This window comes from Condylura cristata, unplaced genomic scaffold (genome assembly GCF_000260355.1).
Source record: "Condylura cristata isolate star-nosed mole 26May11 unplaced genomic scaffold, ConCri1.0 scaffold00032, whole genome shotgun sequence".
NCBI classification, from domain to species: Eukaryota; Metazoa; Chordata; class Mammalia; order Eulipotyphla; family Talpidae; genus Condylura; species Condylura cristata.
In genome coordinates this window covers 9,638,807-9,661,491 of record NW_004567133.1, presented here as the reverse complement: position 1 = coordinate 9,661,491, position 22,685 = coordinate 9,638,807, and the positions used below count along the sequence as shown (strand labels likewise).

Here is a 22,685-nt window from a genome sequence, read left to right as displayed (position 1 = left end):
AAAACCATTTCCTTGAACGATTTAAATTCTGTCTTAAAGATTGCTTTACATATCTTACCATGTTAATTCACACCTTTTCTAGTATATGAAATAACTCCCACCCTCACTTTCCTAATGAGTTATTATTCAAAACTTAAGTCAATATACACGAGCTGCTGATGTAACAGTAAGATATTTCTTGAAATGACTCAGACCTTTTGTTTTGACCTGTTTGAGATTCTCCATAAGTTTATCACGTAAGTTTATCATTCATGAAGTCATCCAACCCAGACAGTTGCCTAAAGACCATCCATTTCTGTAATTCTTGTCTTGCAAATATAGCAAAAAGTGTCCAAGGAATTATCTGGAGACTCTGAAAATGAAGATGTACAAAATGAAAGAAAGAAAATTCTGGGACAGTCTCGGTTGATGATGAGTTCTGCAGTACTTATCAAGGAACTCACAAAGGTAACATCATTGACCACTGTTTGCTGGCTGCATTCTTAACCCTGCCATTCCCTTCACGGGCCACTCTGGTTCTTTGAGGATCTATGTGTATTCCCTCAGTGTAAAAGAAGACTCTTTGTGAAACTGTCTTAAGTAGTGGTTAATAGGGATTTGTGGTACTTATGACTTGACCTACAGGCAATCATTACTATCCTGTGATTTCTATATATTTTTTATAACAGTTTATTTTTACATCATTTTGTACTTTTTTTTTTCATCTCAATTGTAATCCCCACGGGTTTCCCATCACCAAGTCACCCATGTGCCATCACTTTCTATATTTTTTAGATATATTTTAAGTGCCCAGTCACTCTGGCTGTGAAAAATATCTCCATTGAAGTCCAAAGGGGGGAGTGTTTTGGATTACTTGGATTCAATGGAGCTGGAAAAACTACTACTTTCCAAATTCTGACTGGAGAGCAGCCTCTTACTTCTGGAAAGGTGTTTATTGAGGGTTTCAGCATCACCAAAAATATCCAGAAGGTAAGCTGCTGTTACAATCTGTAAGACGCAGGAAGCACAATCACATGGGTTTGCAACGTTGGAGGTGGATGACTGGAAAGAAATGGGAATCATGATAGGCACTGAGGTTGATACTACTGATTCAGTCAGTAATTCTGGAGAGAAAAAAATTTGAAGATAGTGAGACAACAAGAGCATAATCTAAGAGTTCTTTTGTGTTTTTTGAATTTGCTAAAATAAAAGGCACACTTTCTCAACAGTGCACCTAACATATGCCAGAGAAGGTGCTGAGGTGCTGAGTGCAGGTCTTGTGTCTCATCCATGAATACTCAGTGGGATAGATGACTTGGTCCTTACTAAGACAATTCTTGTCACCAGGTAAAATCCAGAGTTGGATATTGTCCTCAGTCTAATGCCTTGCTGGAATACATGACTGGTCGGGAAACAATGATCATGTATGCTAGATTACGGGGAGTCTCTGAGTCCCAGATACAGCCATATGTTAACAGCTGGCTGAGTTCGCTGCAGCTGGAGCCCCATGCTGACAAGCTTATCAGTACCTACAGGTGAGTCATGCTGATCTTTTTATTCTGCTGCTGATGTGAAGGTGCCTATGTTTCTGATGTTTTAAATAAATGCCCACAGCCCACCTAAATTCCTCCATCATATAATCATCTGTGAAATTCCTTCTTGAGTTGTTTGGTTCCAGATGCCAGAAGGCCAAGGTAGTGCCATGTCTTCCTTTTGCAGAGATAATATTCAAAATGTTACCCTGTTTGAACTATGGCCTGTGAGGAGCATCTTATTCTTCCTACTGTCCAGATGGTTTTTTACTTCCCAGTCAAGGAGGGATGTAGGCCCTCTGAATTACAGTGGGATTTTTGTTCAACACTACTGACAGTGCTGCAAAACTAGGTACATAAAAGTCGTTTCCCTATATTTCAAGTGAAAACAAATGGTTATACCTATGTTTGGGTCTGCTACTTGTTGAAGTCACATCTAATCACTTATTGTGTAGATCCAGGGTAAGTGTTTGCTGAAACTTAGTATTTGATGTTTGTGCTCTGTCCTGTAAATAACCATTGTGTGTCCTCCCCATCCCTTCTTCTATCCCCTTCTATCACCATGAAGTGGAGGAACCAAACGTAGGCTGAGTACTGCCATTGCCCTCATGGGAAACCTCTCAGTCATCCTGTTGGATGAGCCGTCAACTGGCATGGACCCCGAAGGCCGGCGCCAGCTGCGGGCCGCTGTGACGCTGGCACGTCAAAGTGGCAAAGCCATCGTTCTATCCTCCCACAGGTGTGGCTCGTTGGGAAGTTGGGCAAATGTCATAGTGGCTAAGAAGGGAATTGTCTGTGGCTGGGAATATCTGGCAGTGAACTTGCTTGAGTTGTGTGTTTCTTATTGATTTGAATGAACAGAATAGCTAAGATTTCTCATTGAATCAAACAACTAAGAGTAGGGAAAGGACAGGAAACCCACAGTATGTCTGTTTGGTTATTCTAATAGTCATCTGAAAAACTTTTGCTTCCTAACTTTCAACTTTGATTGGCAAATTCTACTTCCTATTGGAAATTATCATAAAATCCTTATGCTGAAGTACAGAATGTCTCCCAAGGAGAGCTCTGTCAGCTTACTTCACTCTGGATCTTGTTTTGCTAGAATGGAGGAATGTGACGCCCTCTGCACCAGGTTGGCCATCATGGTGAAGGGAAAGTTCATGTGCTTGGGCAGCCCTCAACACCTCAAGAACAAGTTTGGCAATGTTTACATTCTGAAGGTCCAGGTCAAGATGGATGCACCGGAGAATTTATTAGATGATGTAAAATTTTTCATCAGAATGACGTTTGCAGGTAACTTAGGTGGGGTTAACTCCAAGATGTGCTAAATCACATCTGCTGTTTTATGTCGTTAGTACTGTTTGCTCTGAGTTGTCGATATTTCTCAATCTTACACACTGAATTCCTTCTAGATGCTCGTTTCTATCACCTCTTGTGCCTGATCATCTTGAGGAGTTTTCACAAAAAAAGGTTTTCATTAAGTTCTTGTGTCCCTTAATAGAGCGCTTTGGGATCTGTGCTTTCCCTATAAATTATATCTCTAAAGTCATATTTTTAAGCACAATTCTCCATTATATTCACCTATTACTCATGTATCCTCCAACTGAGGATGCTTTGATGTCTCTGCCAGTATGTGGTATTGAAATGCAAATGATAACCACTAAGTTTTTCTCTCCTTTCAAAAGAAGGTCTGCTTCTGCCTTGTAAAGTCAATAAACAAGTCTCAATCAATATTACACAGACGACAACCGTTACTTTCTGCTCCTTACTTCTCTTTTCCAAGCATAAGACAGGGGTAGGGCAAGGTTTTTAATAATTCTGTGGCAAGGAGATAAGTAATATAGTATTTGAGTCATGACATGCACCAATAGTCAAAAACCTGTCTATCGGTAAATGGAAAATAAATCATAGATTATTCCTACACCATGTTATTGTTTAGAAAGGAATGGATGAATGATAGCTAGATGCAACCACACGAAGGAATCTCACAATATTGAGTGAAAGAAGGAGAAAGAAAAGAATCTACACTAGAGGGTTCATTTCAAATAAAGTGCAAAAATAGGAAAATCCCCCCTACATTTTTAGGGAAGCATACATAGGTAAAAATACATTTTAAAATTATCCACAGTAACAGTGAAGGTGTTGGGGGCTTTTCCTGAAATCAGAGGCTGGGTTCTTATTACTTGACCTAAATGGGGTCGTTTCATCAGAGTTTTCTTTGAGTAATTCCTTAACGCCTGTATTTGGAATATTTCAAACACACAAATAGAACTATCATGATCATGGAGACAATAGGTGGATTTAAATTAATATTATGAACATGTATTTTATTTTAAAACAGCTTAATTCCAGTTAACTCAGTGTTCAATAATCTGTAAATATGCATTGATCCGCATAACGCATCGTTTGTTCTAAATTATAATTGATTAATTAGAAATGATTACCACCTTTGTCACCCTCAATCCACCAGTGGATTCTTACACGCCTGTCAGAGAAACAAGAGCACGTGACTTGACTTCAGTGGTCTGAATGTTCGATTTCTTCTTCCCAGTGGGGTGTAATCATGAAAAGAGTACCTACAGCTGCATTCACAACCAGGGTGAAATGCTGCAGGTGCATGTCCTCAGCGCTATGTTCAGGAACAAAGTCTTCAAGTAATAACAGAATTGTAGAAGACTCGGGTTTTTAACCTTGAGCTGGGGAACTCAATTTTTTGTGCCTGAAAGGCTGCTCACTGTAATCTCAGAGTGAGCTCCATGTACTCAGAGTAAACCTGCAGAAGAAATTCACCATGTCATGTGTACCAAAGAGAATGGGCTATTCAATAATGTCGCCTTTTGTGTTAACCACACCTATTCACATTTCAGTTGTTCACACTGGGCTGTCATAAAAGAATGACAGAATAAATATTAGTCCAACTTACAATTGATCTCTTATATGCCATTGTGAGCCAGATACTATTATCACCTTGATTTTTCATATAATGACATTAAGGTCCAGAAATGCAAGGTATTTACAAAAGTAATGTAGAAACTAACAGGCAGAGCTGAAATCCAAAGTTGCTATAAAGCCAAGTATAATTAACTTCTTTCATTTTTTTATTTTATAGTAGTTTATTTTTTACATATTTTTTGTGCATTTTCCCATCTCAGTTGCAATCCCCTTGGGTTTCCCATCACCGAATCACCCATTGCCATCATTATTATTCTTTTCAAAGAAAAAATATATCATGACTTTTCTGGGACCTACAGCCCAATAGTAAGTAGAAGTAGCACATGTAAGTTAAAACCTGAGAGATTGTTCACCTGTCCCCTCCTTCCTTTCTTAGGCAGTGTATTACAGAAGGAGAATCAAAGGATCCTTACCTACTACATTCCCAGCAAGGACAATAGCTGGGGAAAGGTGACTGTAGAAATCAGGCCCTTGTAACAAATGTTAAGAAAGCGCTAATGATGGGGAAAATGCCTGATATTTAGGTATATGTAATGGGATCTGGCACTGAAGGAGCAGACTTAGGTTACCTCCCAAGGTTCCCCTAAAACTTAATTGTTCTGATGTTTACTCCCTAATCCCACGATTAGTGCATGTCCCTGCAGAGATGAGAACAGAGACCAGCCTCCACTCCATTACCTGTAGTGGCTGATCCCATCTCCCTGTCCTTGCTTTGTGCCCCAGCCAACAATAACTTGGCAGGAGTTGGAGGAAGGCAGGAGAGATTTGTGGGGGTGGGGGGAAGGGGTTGGGGGGGACAACCGCAGTGGTAACTGTACATTTTTTGTTTTTAAAGGTGTTTGGTATTTTGGAGGACGCTAAAGAGCAATACAGTTTAGAAGACTATTCCATCAGTCAGGTAACACTGGAACAAGTTTTCCTGACTTTTGCAACCCCAGAGGTCTCAGGTGATGATAAGAAAAAGCACAAGGTTTAGTTCCTTCAGCTAGTCTCTCCTGCTCCTGGAGAGACATACAGGGGCATTCCTGGGTGTGTATATATCTTGGTGTAAATATATTTTTGCAATAAAGAGTTTCTCCAAAAGAAACATTTCCCTTCTTTGTAGATTTCCTTGAGTGACCTGTGTATCCAGAGTGTACAAATTTGAGGAGTGGGAGAAATTCCTTTTTTCTCTCCTATATATACGTATACAAAAGAGCAGCATTAATCATGGTGAGGAAAAGGATCTATGAGTATTCTGAAAGTTTGAAATGATGGTGCTGTCAGTTGGAACAGCTTGAAAAGCAGCGATACATGTTTTCAGCTAAGTTATGGATTAGAGAAGCAGTAAGCCTGGAGCAAATCATGTTTCCTATTGCTAAAGACAGACACACACACACACCAATTTCATACACAAAACAATCTAAAGTCACTTTAGATTGACGTTAAGGGGTAAGTTGGGTTATTTCTAAAACTATACCAATATTCTAGACTTGTATGAGAATCCTTGTACCAAGAACATTTAGGGCCTAAAAACATCAAGCAAAAAATGATTTTACAATAGTGTGTTTTCTTACCTATTCTTGCTCCATCTTTGGTAAAGAAGGAAGATGGAGAAATGGAGTAGAAAGGGGACGACAGGGAGCTCCACTCATGTTTGTTTGGACCGATGGAGTCCCCTTTAAGCATCATGAGAAATCTAACACCTCTCCAAATACACAGACAGGAGCAAAGTAGAATGATACTGTGGAATCGCACGATAGAAAGTTGCTCTTCTGGGGATGGTTGTTCAGCAGGGTATTGGGAGTAGTAAAGTGATATCCAGGAACTGTTCTTCGTTCCATTGCTTTTTAACAGTCATAGAACTTTCTGGATCTCCTTAAACTTCCTACCACACTGAGGATTACCGTGGCAGACAGAAGGAGATCTCAGAAGGTTGTGAAGATTTGTGGGGTCACCCAGTAGTGTCCGAGGAGATGAGCCTGGGGAGGAAAGGAAAGGACAGTCAGGTAGGGCTTTCGAAGTCTGGGGTTCCAGCAGCGGGACTCAAGGAGCACGTGGGAGGGCGTCCAGCAGTCTGCAGGGAGGCAGCACGTGGCAGCCCATGAGGCTGACTCAGGCGCGCGGGATGGCGCATGCGCGGGACAGCAGCGAGCCCCGGCCTCTCGCCCGCCAGGGATCCTTGAGAGGGGCAGCGCCAGTGGGGACCGCGCGAGGCCTGGACTGCAAACCCACCCGCAGGGGCGGTTGGGGGGAGCGTTGGGAGGGGGGGCGGCGCCTGGTGGAGCGTGGCTCTCCTGCGGGAAGTCGTAAGTGGTTGAGACCTGAGCGGTGAGTGTGGGACCCCCTGGCCTCGCTCTCTCCGGGGCGCCCTGGAAGACCTACCGTGTGGGCTTGGAGCGCAGGACCTGAAGTTCGTATCCCCCCCCAAAACCGCCACAGACACCTTCCCCAGTCCTCGCTCCTCCCCTCCCAATCAAAACACGACCTGTCTATAAATGAAGTGACATTTATCTGCGTGTAGCGCTTATGCAGATATTTAGGAGACGCGGGTCCCCCTAGACACCCACCCCAACACGCCGGCAGTGATCATCCGCCTTCCTACCTCCCGGGGCCTTTGCGCGCGCGCGCGCACTTGTAGGATTTTCAAGCGGGAAGCGCGGCCATCTTAAGAGCTCAAGGAATCAGCCAGCAGACAACAAAGAGCAGAAACTGTAACTTATGTCTGGCTTTTCGTCCTGCTGGGTTGTCCCCCACCTGTAGTTCTCCCTGGGAAGGGGCAAACTCGAGAACTGCCCCGTCCCCTGGTTCTTTGTGATCCTGTCTCTCTTTTAAAGCGAAGACTGAAGGGGAATGGACACCGTTTTAAGATGAAGTGTGTTGGGGGCCAAGTTGGGCCCACCACCTGATGGCAGACGCCAAAAGACGAGCCAGTAGCTTTTGCAAAAAAAAAAAAAAAAAAGATTCACTTGGCTGGAGATGGGATTTTAAGCACTTTCACTAGTATTTACTTAAGTGGAAATTTTTCATGTATCCTGCTTAGGGTTCGTGTGCATCTTGTGTCTGTGATTATATGTATGTCATCAGTTTTGGAAATTTTCAGATATTTTCTCCTGTTCCCTCTGTTTATTCTCTCTATACCCCCTGTATTTTCATTAAATATTTTAACTATACGTATCCCTTTACTCTTTTATTTATTTTTCTACACTTTTTCTCTCCATGTCTCATTTTGACTATTTTCTTCTAAATTTTCTGGATTTCTAATTTTACTTCAGTTACCTACGTCTGCTATATGTAAGATACAATTCAGTTACAACAGTTTTTTGCTTTGGAATTGCCGTTGGCCTTTTTTCCACCTTTGTCTTGCCAGTGTCATAATTTCCATTTCTCTTCTCAAATTCTCAGTCTTTTTTTTATCTCTGAACATAGCAATTATTGTTATTAAACGACTCTAGGCTGCTAACTTTTACATACGGACCCTTTGTCTTTGTCGTTGCATTGTTTTCTGTGTTTATTTTTCTTTTTTCTATTATGTTCCAGGTTATATATGGAAAATTGTTTTGGGAAATAATTTAGGGTATTTTTAATTCCGCCTAATCGGCATTTTTGTTTGTCTCTTTGTTTGCTTCTACTTGACACCTCAGCCCAACCCAGAGGCTGAGACAGTTGGGAGGTCTTTTGTAGTCACTGCAGTGACTGATCTACTTCTGGTTTACTCTAACTCTTGACAGCTACCAGTGATGAAAGTTTGCTAGTAGAGCCCCAGCCAAGGCTTGGGAATTTAACTTTGTCACTCCACCATGAGGTGCGGCTCAACAGGTCTCCTTAGCCAGCTCTTCAGAAATTAGAAATGCCCAAAGGGGAAAGATTCCCCCAAAAGCTGTGCCTAGCTCTACGAATTTCAGTCTTCTGGTTGTATTCAACAGCAATGCTTATTTGTATTACTTATTCCCTAATTAAAGAGAAAAATTAACACTACCATTTGCTAGTAACTGAACATTAAACAGCCTTTCTTCCATCCCTAGAGTTGAACACTCTTTGTAGAAGAATGTATCTGTTGATACTCAAACAGTTTGCAGTGCTCCTCTGGAAAAATTTTACCCTCAAGGTAGGTAACCCTGGAAAATGTCCACAATGCCCATTTGTTGTAATTCAGTTTGTGTGTGTGCTTTTGAAAATCACTTCCGAAGCTGTGGGTGGCTTTCACAAATCTGTAAAACTGAGCTAATAATTTATAGTGTGAGCCATACAAAAAATGAGAGGGAAGGCAGAGTGGTATGAAACAATTCAGAAAACTCTGGCTGTTCCCAAGTGAAACTGGCAGAAGCTTAATATTAGAATATCCATTTGCTTTAAATGTCTCAAGTCAACTAACACCATCTTTTTATTCCTGTAGAGGAGGCGGTTCATTAATTTATTATTGGAAGTCTTAACAGCATTGACCTTTCCAATGATGATTTTGCTATTCCGTGTAAATACTAAGATACATGATACTCGAGCTTACAATTTTATTCCTCAATCCATCAGTTCTCTGCCTTTTTCTCTCCAAAATTCTGAAGACTGGGAATTGCTTTATGTGCCTTCTAATAGTAATGTGGTAAAAGAGATCACTGAGAATGTGAAGAGGAATCTAAACATCAGTATAAAAGGTTGGAAATAAAGATTTTCTGTAAATTTTATTGTTTTTTGATGGAGCTAAGGCCGAATAGAAAAAAAGAATAAAGTTGAAAGAATCACACTCTGTGATCTTAACTAAAAATGAAAACATAGTTATATTGACAGTACAGTATTGGTCGAGGAGTATACACACACAGACCATGAAATAGAATAGAGAATCTAAAGCTAGATCTACACGAATATGACAAGATAATTATTTTACAATGGTGCAGAAGAATTCAGTGCAAGAATAATCTTTTCAACTGAAGCTGAACAATTGAATATCAATAGCTAAGACAGTGAAACCTTACATCTTAGGCAAGATCTATATCAAAGTGGATTGCAAATCTAAAAGTAAAATGATAAAACATTTAGAAGAAAATCTTTGTAACTTAGATGAAGAATTCTTAGATATCACACAAATGCAAAGTCCATGAAATTCAAAAATAGATAAATTGTATTTCTGCTATACATTGTTCCTGATAGTTTATAGAATTAAAAAGTGCATATTTAATTATTCACAACCTACTTACAGCTAACATTTTATCACTTTATTCTAATGGCAGGTGTTCACCAGTGTATATATATATTTAATGCAATAGTTTTTATTTTTACCAAAGTAGAAAACTTTACCAGAAAATTCGCTCATATTTTAAAGAACTTAAAAAAACTATTTACACATATATTTTCTGTAACTCTTGCTCCCCTTTTCACTCTCAAAGTTGCAAGTTTTCTTCTGATGTTGATTTCCTTCTTTCTGAAGACCTTCATTTAATAATATTTAGAGCACATCTACTAATAATGCATTTTATTTGTTTTCCTTCATCTGATATCACTACTGGCCTTCATTTCTGGAGGATATTTTCATTGGTTATCTAGTTCTAGGTTGACATCTATTCTTTCAGCATTTAAAAAATATTTGCCACTTTCTGACTCCTTTGGTTTCTGAAAAGAACAATGCAGTCGTTTGATTCTTATTTCCCTATAGGTACTGTGTCATTCCTCTCTGGTGCTTTCCATATTTTTTTCTGTCTTTGTCAGACATTTGATCATGATGTGTTAAGTGTAGTTTTATTTTATTTGGGAGTTCAAAGAGCCTTTTGTATCTGTAAGTTTCTATCTCTCACCAAATTTGGGGGATTTTCAATAGTTATTTCTCAGTTATTTTTCAACATGACTTTCTTTCTGTTCTCCTAGGACTGTGATGTCCCAAATACTATAATTTTGTATTGTCCTATGGGTCATTGAGGATCTTTGCAACTTTTCTCCAATTTTGTTTTCTTCTTTTGTTCAGACTAGGACATTTATAATGATTGCTCTTCACTGATTTCTTCCTCTATTACCCAATGCAACTATTGAGCTATCAATTGAGGTGTTTTTTTTTTTCCAGTACAGTTTGACATAATCTCCACCTCCTGATTTGTCTTGTTTCTTTTAAAATAGCTTTATGAAATATAATGGACATGCCTGTATTCACGCATTTAACCATTTCAGTAGTTTTTAACATATTACTGTTTTGCAATCATTATCACAATTTTACAGCATTATCATCACAAACCTTTAGCCATCACCCCACAACTTCTGCCTCCACCAGAATTAAGGAAACACTATTTTCTATCATCACAGATTTGCTTATTTTATGTAACTTACAAGTTTTATGCAAATGCAACATGTAATCTTTGTGACTGGCTTTTGACTAAGCATACTATTTTCAAGGTTCATCCATGTATCAGTACTTCATAGCTTTTATTGTTAAATATGCCATTGTATGGGTATGCTGCATTGAGTTGATTTATCTTTCATCAGTTCATGGACATGTGGGTATTACCACATTTTGACTATTATAAATGATATGCTGTGAATATTCATCTACAAGTTTTATGTAGCTATGTTTTTATTTTTTGTGGATATATACCAGGAATGGAATTAATAGGTCATAGACTAACTCTGTGTGTAGCTTTCTGAGAGACAGCCAGACTATTAGACTATTTAGCATCCTCTTCAATCCTGTATGAAGGTTCCAACTTTTGCACATCTTTACCAGAACTTCTTAACACTTGTCTTTTTATCGTAGCCTTTTCAGTGGGTATATCTCAGTGTAGTATTACCTCATTGTAATTTTGATTTGCAATTCCCTGGTGACCAATGATTTATTTTATATATGGCTTATGGTTATTATTTTAAATTATAGTGAAATTTATAAAATTGTTTTGAATCTTAAATGCCCACTACGTAGTTGTAATACCAATATTTGAGAAACAAAGTTTTTAACTGTTTAATATTTGGATAAGCTTTTGTTCATGTAAAATAGTGTCTCCCCTCTTAAGAAGGATTATAAGATACTTTTATTTAAGTGAACAATTTTGCCTTTCTACAGTTAATGGATTTTCTTCAGAAACTGAACTTGAGAGATACATTGAATATGACAATAAAACACTTAAAGTGCTGGCTGTTGTTGTTTTTGACACTGCCTTTCACCACATAAATGATACCCTGCCACTTCAGGTGAGGAAATTTTATTTAGAGTTTTCTAAATTAATAGTGGTTATACTTCTAGTTTGACATCATTAACCCTATTTTATAAATGAAAGAGCTACCTTTTCCTAAAATAACTACTTGTATACAATAGAGCAAGAATTTAAACGCAGATCTAAATAACATTAATGCCTGTCATTTAAACCACTACATGATGCTGATAGGGAAAAAATATACCTTCCATATACACAGTCCTAGATTCATGAGAAACTTTGCCTACAATTACTGCAGCTTCGTAGTATAGTTTGAAGTTGGTAAGAGTACCTCCACTTATGTTTTTTGGTTCTCTGAAGTATTTTTGTTATTTGTAGTCTTTTGTACTGCCAAGCAGGTTTCATAATTTTTTGTTCTGTTTCTGTGAAGACTACTATTGGAATTTTTACAGGGATTGTATTGAATCTGAATATTACTGTAAGTGTTGTAGCTATTTTAACTATGTTAATTCTTCTAAGCCATGAACATGAAAGATCTTTCCACTTCTTTGTGTCTTCTGGGATTTTGTACAGCAATATTTCATAAATATCGATATCATGTATACATCTTCACTTATTTAGTAAATTTATTCTTGATATTTAATTCTTTTTTATATTGGCTGTAAATAGAATTGCTTTCCTGGATTTCTTGGTATGCTATTTCATTATTTGTATAGAGACACCTAACAGATTTTTGTATATTAATTTTGTAGTCTACTACTTTTCTGAGGTTGTTTATTATATCTAATAAGCTTTTGTTATAGTCTTAGGTATTTTCTGTGTATATTATCATGTTATAATGATGGTAATTCTTCCAATATATGAGCATGGAATATTTTTTCATTTCTTTGTCTTTTTCTTTTCTTTCAAAATGCCCTATAGATTTTAATGTATTGGTCTTAACCTTCTTAGTTAAATTTATTCCTAGTATTTTTATGCAGTTATAAATACAGTTTTTGCTAATTTCTCTTTGCTAGCTTATTGTTACATATTCAAGCATAAAAGATTTTTGGATAATGTATAGCCTGTCTTTTTACTGTATTTACTATTTTTAATAGTGTACTAGAGTTTTGTCATATGAAAAAGTAGTGGTAGTTTTTATTCTTCCTTCCAACTACCTTTTATTTATTGTACTTGCTTAATGGCTGTTATTAGGACTTCCACTATTACATTAAATAATTGAGGTGAGAATGGGCACTCTTTCCTTGCCCATGGTATTAGGGGAATGTTTGTGGATTTTCATCACTCAGTAGGATGTTTATTGTGGGTTTCTCACATACGGCCTTTCTATATGTTGCAGTAAATTCCTTCTGTACGTATTTTGTTGAGTGCTTGTCATAAATGGACATTGAATATTGCCAAATGTTTTTCTGTGTTTATTGAGATAGTCATATGATCTTTGTCAAAAGCACCACTTCCTGAACACTTGCAGTGAGAAAGTAGCTCCCCTAGACAAGTACTTTATAACTTTTATTTTATGAAAAACAAAATTAGACTGACAAGATTAGAACAGTTATACCTACTTTGTGATTGAAAGCAGTGAGTATGCCAGAGATGAATTAACTTTTGCGAGATCAAAAAAGTAGTCAGTGATAACCTGAAATTAGAACTCCATCAGTTTGATCTGAGTTTTACTTAGGACTATTGCACTATATGAGTGGGTATCTTCTCCAGGTGCACATATCTTTTGACGAGAGGTTTTATTTCTGTGTTAACAAGTACATTTTCAGACATTGAAGCAGATACATACTGAACCATTTTTTTTTCATCCTTGGAATAAACGCCACTTAATCATGGTTTAGAATTATTTTCATGTGTTGCTAAATTCAGTTTTCTAGAATTTTTGCATCTATGTTTATCAGATAATACTTTTTTTTCCTCCTTGAAGTCTGTTGTAATTTCTTTTTTTTTTTTCTGGCTTTATTTATTTGAATTTTCATTTGATTCATTCATCTTTTGGGTGATCTTTTTACCTATTTCATTTATTTTGGCTCTTAATTTCTATTTTTTTCTCTACTAACTTAACTTTGTTTATTCTTTAGTTATTTTAATGTGACATTAGATTTGTGTGGAGGGTTTATTTCTGTAGTAGGAAGGTATTGCTATAAACTTGCCTCTGCACTGCTTTTGCTACATGCCACAATTTCTGGTAACACGTAACTTCATTTGCATTTGTCTCCAGATATCTTTATGTCGCCATAGAGTTCTTCGTTGACCCAGTAATTGTTAAATAGCATGTTGTTTGATCTCCACTATTTGTGGTTTTGATTTTTACTTTCATAACATTATGACCCAGAAAAAGATGTTTGATATGATTTTAGGTTTCCTAAATTTATTAAGACTTGTATCCTAATATACAGTCTGGATTTGAGAATGTTCCATGTGAACTTAAGAAGAATATGTCTTCTGTTTACACAGATCGGGGGTCCCAAAGAGGTGGGATTTCACTGTGGCCATGCACATGCTGCCAGATCTCTCACAGCTCATCTACAAGAGCATCTTTCCCCCCTGTGCTTCTCTCCATCCCCGCTGACTAAACAGCATCTTGCCCACCATCCTCAAGTTGTCTCTGGTACCTACAGTAGCTATCAAAACCAGAAATTGAAGCCATAGTACCACCTACTGAAAAAGAAAATGTAAACACTAATTACTACCTTGCTGATCAAACAAAAAGTACAATTTTTTTTTTTCGAATCTTCCAGGCATTTAATTTTATACAATGGTTAATGAGCTAATAGAATCTCTAATATAACAATTTCTTTATCTCCAAAATACTTTAAATAATCGTATAGTGCAGGTACAGGACATGACATCATCAATTATTTGATGAGAAAGCAATTATCTTGGTTTTGTAACTTGTTCCAAAAGCAATTTTTTTTTAACTCAAAAAGTACAATTTTTAAAAGATGATAGAGATACCAAATACACAGACAGTGAAATACACAGACACTTCAAGGTAATATGACTCCATAGGGAGAAAATGGCAACTCTCCAGAATCCATACTTAAAGACATGGTAGACAGTGACCTAGCCAATAGAGAATTCAAAACAACCACCATAAAGAAACCCAGAAATACAAGAAAAACCAGAAAATTCAAAGAGAAAATGAATAAAATTAATTAGCAGAAGGAAGAGATTGAAGCTATAAATAAGAAATTAACAAAGATTCAGCATGTGAGAAATTCAGCAATATCAAGATGCCATGGAAATAGAACAGGGTACACGTCAAGGTGCCTGTACAGATCTATTGGGGCAGCTGCTGTGGGAAGTTGTCCTCAAGTGCTTTCCCAGGTGTCCTCCTTAATGGGGTGCTGGTTAGCATGAAGTACCTCTGGCTCTGCCACCTTAAGAGTCCTCTGGGCCAAGGGTATGGGTCCATTCATCATTTCTATTCTCCAGTCTCCTGAACCTTTGGTTAGGTTGGTATTCCCACCATCTGTATGCCAGACTGCCACCTCTGTGTGTGTCTCAACACCCACCTTTTCATCATGCATATGTATGGTTCTCACCAGCATCCTGAGGCAATGAGCAGATGAAGCCTTGTTTATTATTGATCTGTTAGTTTTGGATTGACAAGGAGAAATAGAAGAAATGTTTTAGGTCATCGTGATGCTGATGTAATTCCCAGTTTATTTCGTTGTCTGACATTGAAACTTTTCATGTATTCATGGGCCATCCAGTTATTATGAATTGGCTACATTTTGAGAGAACTTCAAATGTAGATGGAATGGAACATGTTGTGCTTAGAGAATCATTTTGACATCAGCAGAGTCTCATTATTTAAAAGACATGGCCTCATCTAGACTCAAATTTCCTTTATTCCTAATATTTGCTTTTCAGTTTTGATTTTTAAACATAGTTTGTTTTCTATTGCTACTTCTAGGTAAAATATCATCTGCGTTTTCTTAGGATGCAAAGGACTCTTTCCTGGCCAGACAACATAGGCTGGAAAACATCCTTACTCTTTCCTATTCATTCTTCTTTAGGACCCAGGAACCCAGATTATAATGATGGAGGAAGTCCTGGTGAGTAGATCCTTAAACACACATATCTTTCTATATAAACATGAGAGGAAATTTCAGCAGAAAAATAGAAATGATGAAAAGGCATAAAACTCAAAGTCTAAAATTGGAAAATACAGGAAAGATTTAATAGCCAAGTGAACATGACAGAAGAAAGAGTAAATGAACTTAGAAAAAATAAAATGTATTCAGTGTGAAATGCCCCCCCAAAAAAAGTTTAAAATGGAATTTCAAATAAATATAGGGATATACTAAAAGCTCTATGTTGTTATAATGAGAGTCATTGAAGAATGAGAGGAGAGGGATGGAAAAAAATATGTAAGAAAATTATTATAAGAGTCTTTTTTTATTAAAGACAACTTATAAGGTGGCCGGAGGTGATATTTACATGTCAGATAAAGTACATTTCAAGAAAAAGGATGATTTCGATAGGAAAAGAGCAGTTATTTAGCAGCAGTGCTTCAGAATATATAAAGAAAACTTAACAGAATTAAAGGAAGAATTGGACAATTTCACAATCATAAGTAGCAATATTAATATTCTTTTGGAAAATGGTAGAAGATCTAAACAATTATAAAGATGTAGGTAATATGAATAAACTCTTCAGTTTTCCTGAACTGATTGACATTTGTAGAATTGAGTATTTTAACAGGGTAGAATACACATTTTGTTAATTGTTTATGACTTCTTCACCAGGATTACTCTTATACTGGATTGTTGTAAGACAAATCTCACTGAAATTATAAAGACTGTTTCTCTCCAAAGACTGTATAATTAGAGATCAATAAGATAACTAGAAATACTGTAAATATTTGGACATCAAACAGCACACTTCTGAATAATCCATTAGTCAATTGAAATATTTCAGTTGAACAATGAAAACATGGCATGTTGACATATAAGAATGAACTTTGGGGTGCTACAGATAAAGCAATGTTCAGAAATAATTTTATAGTTTTAAATGCTCCTTTATTAAAACCTGAAATTCCCTTATTCAAACCCAGCTTTGAACAATTAGTAAAAGAAAAACAAATTAAGCCCCAAGCTTCCTTTTTACTCTGGTTTTGTCTAGTTACCTTGGTTTCACTGAGGCAGTTTTCCTTGGGAGCCATTCTGCATTTCTCTGAAATATTTCTGTTTGTGTTTTGCATTTCCCAGCCTTTGTCGCTCCCATATATAATTCAGCTGCATCCTTTTGTAAATGTAAATCACATATAGGAAACCTCTACTTTTGTTAAACATTTTATTTAGGGGAAATGTAAATCAGATTCAGCTGAAGCAGTATTCCTTACTGTTATATAAAAACTCATAGGTTCCCAGAGTAATTATGTTCAGCTGGCCTTGGTATTGTTCGACCTTGTCCAGCTTTGGTGATAATGATGAAATATAAAGAGTGACCCAATTAAGGATTCAAACAAGGAACATTTATTGTGTATCTTATAACAGAGAAGGGGTGACTGTTGCCCTGAGCCTCACTGTCAGGCTAAAAGTGGCAGAAGTCTGGTTTTATGGGGTTAATCATGGATGCGGGAAAGCATAGGATTGGCTGACCAAGGCTTTAGCAGATGAACTCAGTAACAGGAAGGTAACAAATAAGGACAAGGGCCCTCTTGTGGCGCAACAGTAAGGACGCAGCACTGCAAGCGAGTCGCAGCTGCTACCCACATAGCGAGGCAGACCTCTCCTGACCCAGCTGCTCCTCTCAGCTGTGTACTTTGTCAGTCGCCTGTGCTGCTCCCCACTCTGTCTCTGCTAAATCCTCTCACCACCCCCGCACCTCTGGTTTGTACCCCTTATTATTTTATTTTAAAAAATAATAATAAGGACAAGTTTCCAAGAGCTCTTTTAAAATACAGTAGTAAGGCCCTCCCTGGTGGCGCAGCGGGTTAAAGCACAGCCCTGAGAAGCTAAAGCCACTTCTTCATGAGTTCCATCCCTGCCTGCCCCAGAGGTGACCACATGGGGCGGCAGACCTCTCCTGATCCGCCCGCTGCTCCCCTCAGCAGTGTACTCCATCGATCTGCCTGTTCTGCTCCCCACTCTGTCTCTGGTGAAGCCTCTCACCACCCCTGCACCTCTGGCCTGTACCCCAGTTCTGTATGCATAAATAAATAAATCTTTAAAAAAAATACAGTAGTAAACGTAACGTAGATTCTCTAGGTGAGAAGCTGTGAATTACTTCAGTTGCCTTATTCTGTATGTACCTGAACTGTTCGTTAGTCTGCTTTACTTGACAACATTGGTTTTCTTCACACAGGATACATCAGAGAAGGGTTCCTGGCTTTACAGCATGCCTTAGATAAGGCCATCATGCTGTATCATCAGAAGAATGCTAGAGATCTGTTCAGTAGAATCAGTGTCTTCATACAGCGATTTCCATACCCATCTTATTCTCAGGATGTATTAGTGTGGGCCGTGAAATCTTTCCTCCCTTTGATGTTTATTCTCATGTTCTCACCAACTGTACTTTCCATCGTGCGATCCATTGTGTCAGAAAGGGAAAAAAGATTGAAGGTAACCCAAATTCTGGTAACATTTCTGTAATGTTTAAGCCTTTGGACCTCTTTAACTGAAAGTTGGATTATTTTGACATACCAAGCGTTGTTGGGTAGCTAGAACAAGAAGAACAAATATGATGTCACCAAACAGTTTTCTAAGCCAGGAGAATGTCAGAGGTAGTCTGTTCTGGGAGCATCAGAAAGGGAAAACCCAAAAGCAGGGGGAGAGATGGAAGAAGGTCACTATAGGAATGTGAAGTCTCTAGTGCCCAGAGTAAAAGTGAATCACAAATACAACTAAAATGCTAGCTGTATTAGCACAAACCCTTACACTTTAAGCCTATTTACCTCATTACCCCCTCTTCTAGATAACATGTGAGAGTTTCAACATCAGCAAGGGCACCCAAAAAAATTTTTTGCTTCTTTTGCATTTCTTCCAGGAGTACCAGCTCACAATTGGACTGAGAAATTGGATGATCTGGGCGGCCCACTTCCTCACATTTTTCTTTTTTTATATCATTATCATCTCTTTGATATGTGTGCTTTTCTTTGCCAAGGCAAGTATCTAACTTTGTATTATCAATAGAAATACAACAAGCCCCATATGTAATACTAAATTTTAGTAGCAACTAGAAATTTTAAAAAGTACAGGAAGATTGGAATTGCCTTAATTAACCCTTTATAAACAAAATGGTATTTCAGCGTGCAACCAGTGTAAAAACTGAGACATTTCACATTCTTTTTTGTACTCTTGTCAAACTCCCAACGTGTTTTATATTTTGAATAGATCTCAGTCCATGAACTACATTTTCATTAGAAATGCTTGATCTGTATTTGACACTGCTTTCATTTTTTAAATCTCAGCTAAAAAAAACACTAAACTAAAAATAACACTTAGTTTGTCACACTATGAACCAATGGCTTTGTGGTGTTAATAGCTGCTTGCAGGCAGCTCCATGGATTGCAGCATGCTGTAGATACGCTTTGGCATGAAAAAGGCAATTACAGTGTGGACGTACTGGTCTCAGTTGCCAGGAAGATGAAATATATCTTTTATGATCTCCACTGTGGAGACTCAAGCCTGCTAAACCTCTGGATGGAACCTAAACCCTTCTGTAAGAAGAGGTTTACTTTCCTTCTCACTGAGAGCAGTGTGATCTGTACTATTGAGACCATCGTTTTCTCTCTCTTGCCTTGTGTTTGTATGACACTACTTACTGTGCACCTTACATGATATAAAATCTTTTATTACAGATTTTTGGTGAACCCGTCTTTCGCTACAGTGACAGTAGCTTCATCTTTGTCTTTCTTATGTGTTATGCCATTTCTTCAATATTCTTTGCCTTTATGGTTAGCACATTCTTCAATAAAGGTGAGTCTAAGTCTTCTCCTTGAACAGCATTTCTGTTTTAACTGATCGAGATAGGATCATATATGGGAGCATCGTCTAGCGCCTTTATATCTGGTTGGGGTTTATGTTCCAATATAGAGGATGAATTAACTGCACATGAAATGGAGGCAAAGAACACTGGAACTCCATCTATCCAGTGTGTGTGAATGGACCACAAGCACCATTACTCCTGAAGCAGCGTCTAACCAGCACATTGGGCAGGGCCAATGTTCACCTCCACAAAGCTGTAGTTAATAAGAGTACTGCTCAGTTTCTTAGCATATGTCTTCAGACTGAAAATTTCCCATGTGGATAAAGTAGCCCAAGGTGCCTGTGTATTTCTTTTATCTACCTTCTGTCACCAAGTTTTGAACTCTCAGCTGCAGTCAGGTGTTTTCAGTTATCCTTTCTGAGCTCGCTGGTCTAAACTAGCTGGTCTTCTGCACTAGCTGGTCTACTACACTAGCTAGTCTCCTCTACTGAGGTCTCCTGTCAGGGCAGAGGGCGGGAGTTAAGGCAAGCATGGGGAGTTGTTACTGTTGACAAAAGAATTCTTCAGTATTTGTTGCTAAAGGTCAGTCAGGTATCTACAGAGGGTCCAAGCAGAAGTATTAGAATCTGTTATAAATTCACGTGCAATATTTAATGCTTGGTTTGGGTTGAGTAGTGACATGTAGTGAAACTGATCGATTGTATGTTTTGAAGAGAGTTGGAAGCACTTGATTATGGGTAAGATTACCATGTAGATAACTAAATGTAGAAAATGAAGATAACTCGAGTGATATTAGCAGGATTATGGTTTAGAAATGTATACATCTTTTTATATGCCAGTAATGCCCCATAAAGTGATTTTTTTTTAAAGATTTATTTATTTGTGCATACAGAACTGGGGTACAGGCCAGAGGCTCAGGGACGGTGAGAGGCTTCACCAGAGACAGAGTGGGGAACAGAACAGGCAGATGGATGAAGTACACTGCTGAGGGGAGCAGCGGGTGGGTCAGGAGGGGTCTGCCACACCATGTGGTCACCTCTGGGGCAGGCGGGAATCGAACTCATGTGGAAGCGGCTTTAGATTCTCAGTGCTGTGCTTTAACCCGCTGCGCCACCAGGGAGGGCCCTAAAGTGATTTTTTTTAAGAAAAAAAATGGATTACTCATGTCACTGTAATATTACTTGGGCATATTTTTACTTCATCAATTTTAATTTTATATCATCTTGATAATAATCTTAAAATTCTTTTCCTAGTTTATAGGAGCTCATGCTTAAAATTCTCACAATATCTAACTCTTGAGTATTTATTTAAATATTCTTTTTTGTCAGTATCATGACTTAGAGTATATATGCTAAAAAATCCAAGGAATTTTTTTCTACCTATAACTTGAAACTCTATGAAAGCATTAAGTATATTCAATTTTTGTTAATAGTGATATTATGCATTTTTAATTTCTCAAGTCTAGTGATTGTGAATAAGTAAATTTTAAAAATAAAAAAAGAATTTTTCATAGGACGTGTATAGTCAACCCTGTAAATATGATGATAAGTACTTGTCAAGTGATAAACATCCTATATGTTAGTGTCTCCTGTATGTTACTTCATTCACCAAATGTACATTTATTGAGACATATGGCAGCCTGGTGATACACACTCAAAAAAGACAATTTCCTTCCCTCATAGAGTTTGCATTCTATTGCTATATTGTACTACAAGGTAATTTATAATTTATTGTTTTGCATATTGCCGTTATATTTTCTTTACTTCCAGCACGCATGGCTGTTTCTACTGGAAGCATCCTTTATTTTGCCAGCTTTTACCCATTTAACTCTCTAACACAAAACTATGGGCACATAACCCTTACCAAGAAGGTGGCTTTTTGTCTCAGCTCAAATGTTGCATTGTCACTGGGGATTAATCTTTGGCTCAAGTTAGAAATAAAAGGTAAGTGTTTGCCTTGCAAATGTTCTCTTTGATATTTGATTCCGAGAAAGGTGAGTTGAGACAGTGTGGGTGAGACAGTGAGTGAGGTAAGAAAATGATATCAAAATTATATACCCCCACATTTATTTTTTATATGCAATTATGGGGGGGAGTCAGATGGTAAAAATTTTTTTCCAATTTTATTTATCAATCATTTACACAACTGAATAATTTGGGAATTACAAACTTACATCTTCATACATGCACACACTTCACTCACCATCCACCACACCCAAGTGCCAATTCCCAGTCACCTTCTTTCTCCTCCCCTGTCCTCCTGGTAACCACTCTATTTTGCATAAAGACTAAAGATTATTTTTTGTTGTGCTTTGCCAGTTTGTTTTCTTTGGTGATTTATATTTCTCAAGTGAATGAAACCATCTAATAACTGTCTAACTTTGCAAATTAGTTTGCTTAGCATAATCACCTCACAATCCATCCACTTTGCCCCAAAAACCCCTATATCATCTCTTAAAATAGCCTGTATTCCCTTGAGTATATATTCTACAAATTTTTTACCCAGTCACCTGTAGACGGGCATTCTGGTTGGTTCCAGAGTTTAGCTGTTGTGAATAATGAATGTTACCTTGAAAATTGTCATGCATAAATCTTTTTCATATTAGTACTTACATATTCCTTGGGTAAATACCTAGAAGTGGTACTGCTAGATCATACAGGATTTTCTTTCTTTTTTTTTTTTAAGAGATCTCCACATTGTTTTCTATGGAGGTTGCCCGAATTATATCCCCACCAAAATGTTAATCATTTTCTCCACATTCTCACCAATATTTTGTTTCCAGTATTGTTAATATAGTCCATTCTCACAGGGCTAAGTGATCTCATTTTTATGTGCCTTTCCCTTATACTAAGTGATACTGCACATTATTTTATTGTTTTTTCATGTGCCTGTAGGGGGCATCTAAATGTAGAATTGTGGAAAAATTAAGTTTCCCATCTCTCTGCAGTCCATCCCCAGTTAACATTAAACCATCTGTTCTACAACTTTATTTAATTAAAAATATATATTTGACCACTTTCCACAGAGTAGTGCTTCTTTTTTTTACAAAATTATCTGGCATTTCATGTGACGGTATATTATAATTATTTATATATCAATGAACATTTAAGTGGTTTAAATTTTTTGCTGTTACCCACAACAGTATACATTTATTTGCTGACACGGTATTTAAACCCTA

General features: G+C 37.5%; 2 protein-coding genes across 2 annotated transcripts in view; both read left to right on the top strand.

Moving 5' to 3' along the window:
• Nucleotides 1-5,439, top strand: part of LOC101637175 (ATP-binding cassette sub-family A member 3-like) — a 40,337-nt gene extending 34,898 nt beyond the window's left edge. The window contains exons 24-30 of the mRNA XM_004691723.1: nt 322-447; nt 775-969; nt 1,327-1,514; nt 2,080-2,250; nt 2,614-2,804; nt 4,840-4,913; nt 5,299-5,439. Of these exons, the coding sequence (XP_004691780.1) occupies nt 322-447; nt 775-969; nt 1,327-1,514; nt 2,080-2,250; nt 2,614-2,804; nt 4,840-4,913; nt 5,299-5,439 (1,086 nt within the window). The remainder of the gene's footprint in view (nt 1-321; nt 448-774; nt 970-1,326; nt 1,515-2,079; nt 2,251-2,613; nt 2,805-4,839; nt 4,914-5,298) is intronic.
• Nucleotides 5,440-8,490: 3,051 nt separating this feature from the next.
• Nucleotides 8,491-22,685, top strand: part of LOC101636940 (ATP-binding cassette sub-family A member 3-like) — a 58,340-nt gene continuing 44,145 nt past the window's right edge. Inside the window, exons 1-8 of the mRNA XM_004691722.1 lie at nt 8,491-8,550; nt 8,839-9,091; nt 11,476-11,603; nt 15,489-15,630; nt 17,885-18,141; nt 18,566-18,676; nt 19,380-19,497; nt 21,277-21,450. Of these exons, the coding sequence (XP_004691779.1) occupies nt 8,491-8,550; nt 8,839-9,091; nt 11,476-11,603; nt 15,489-15,630; nt 17,885-18,141; nt 18,566-18,676; nt 19,380-19,497; nt 21,277-21,450 (1,243 nt within the window). The remainder of the gene's footprint in view (nt 8,551-8,838; nt 9,092-11,475; nt 11,604-15,488; nt 15,631-17,884; nt 18,142-18,565; nt 18,677-19,379; nt 19,498-21,276; nt 21,451-22,685) is intronic.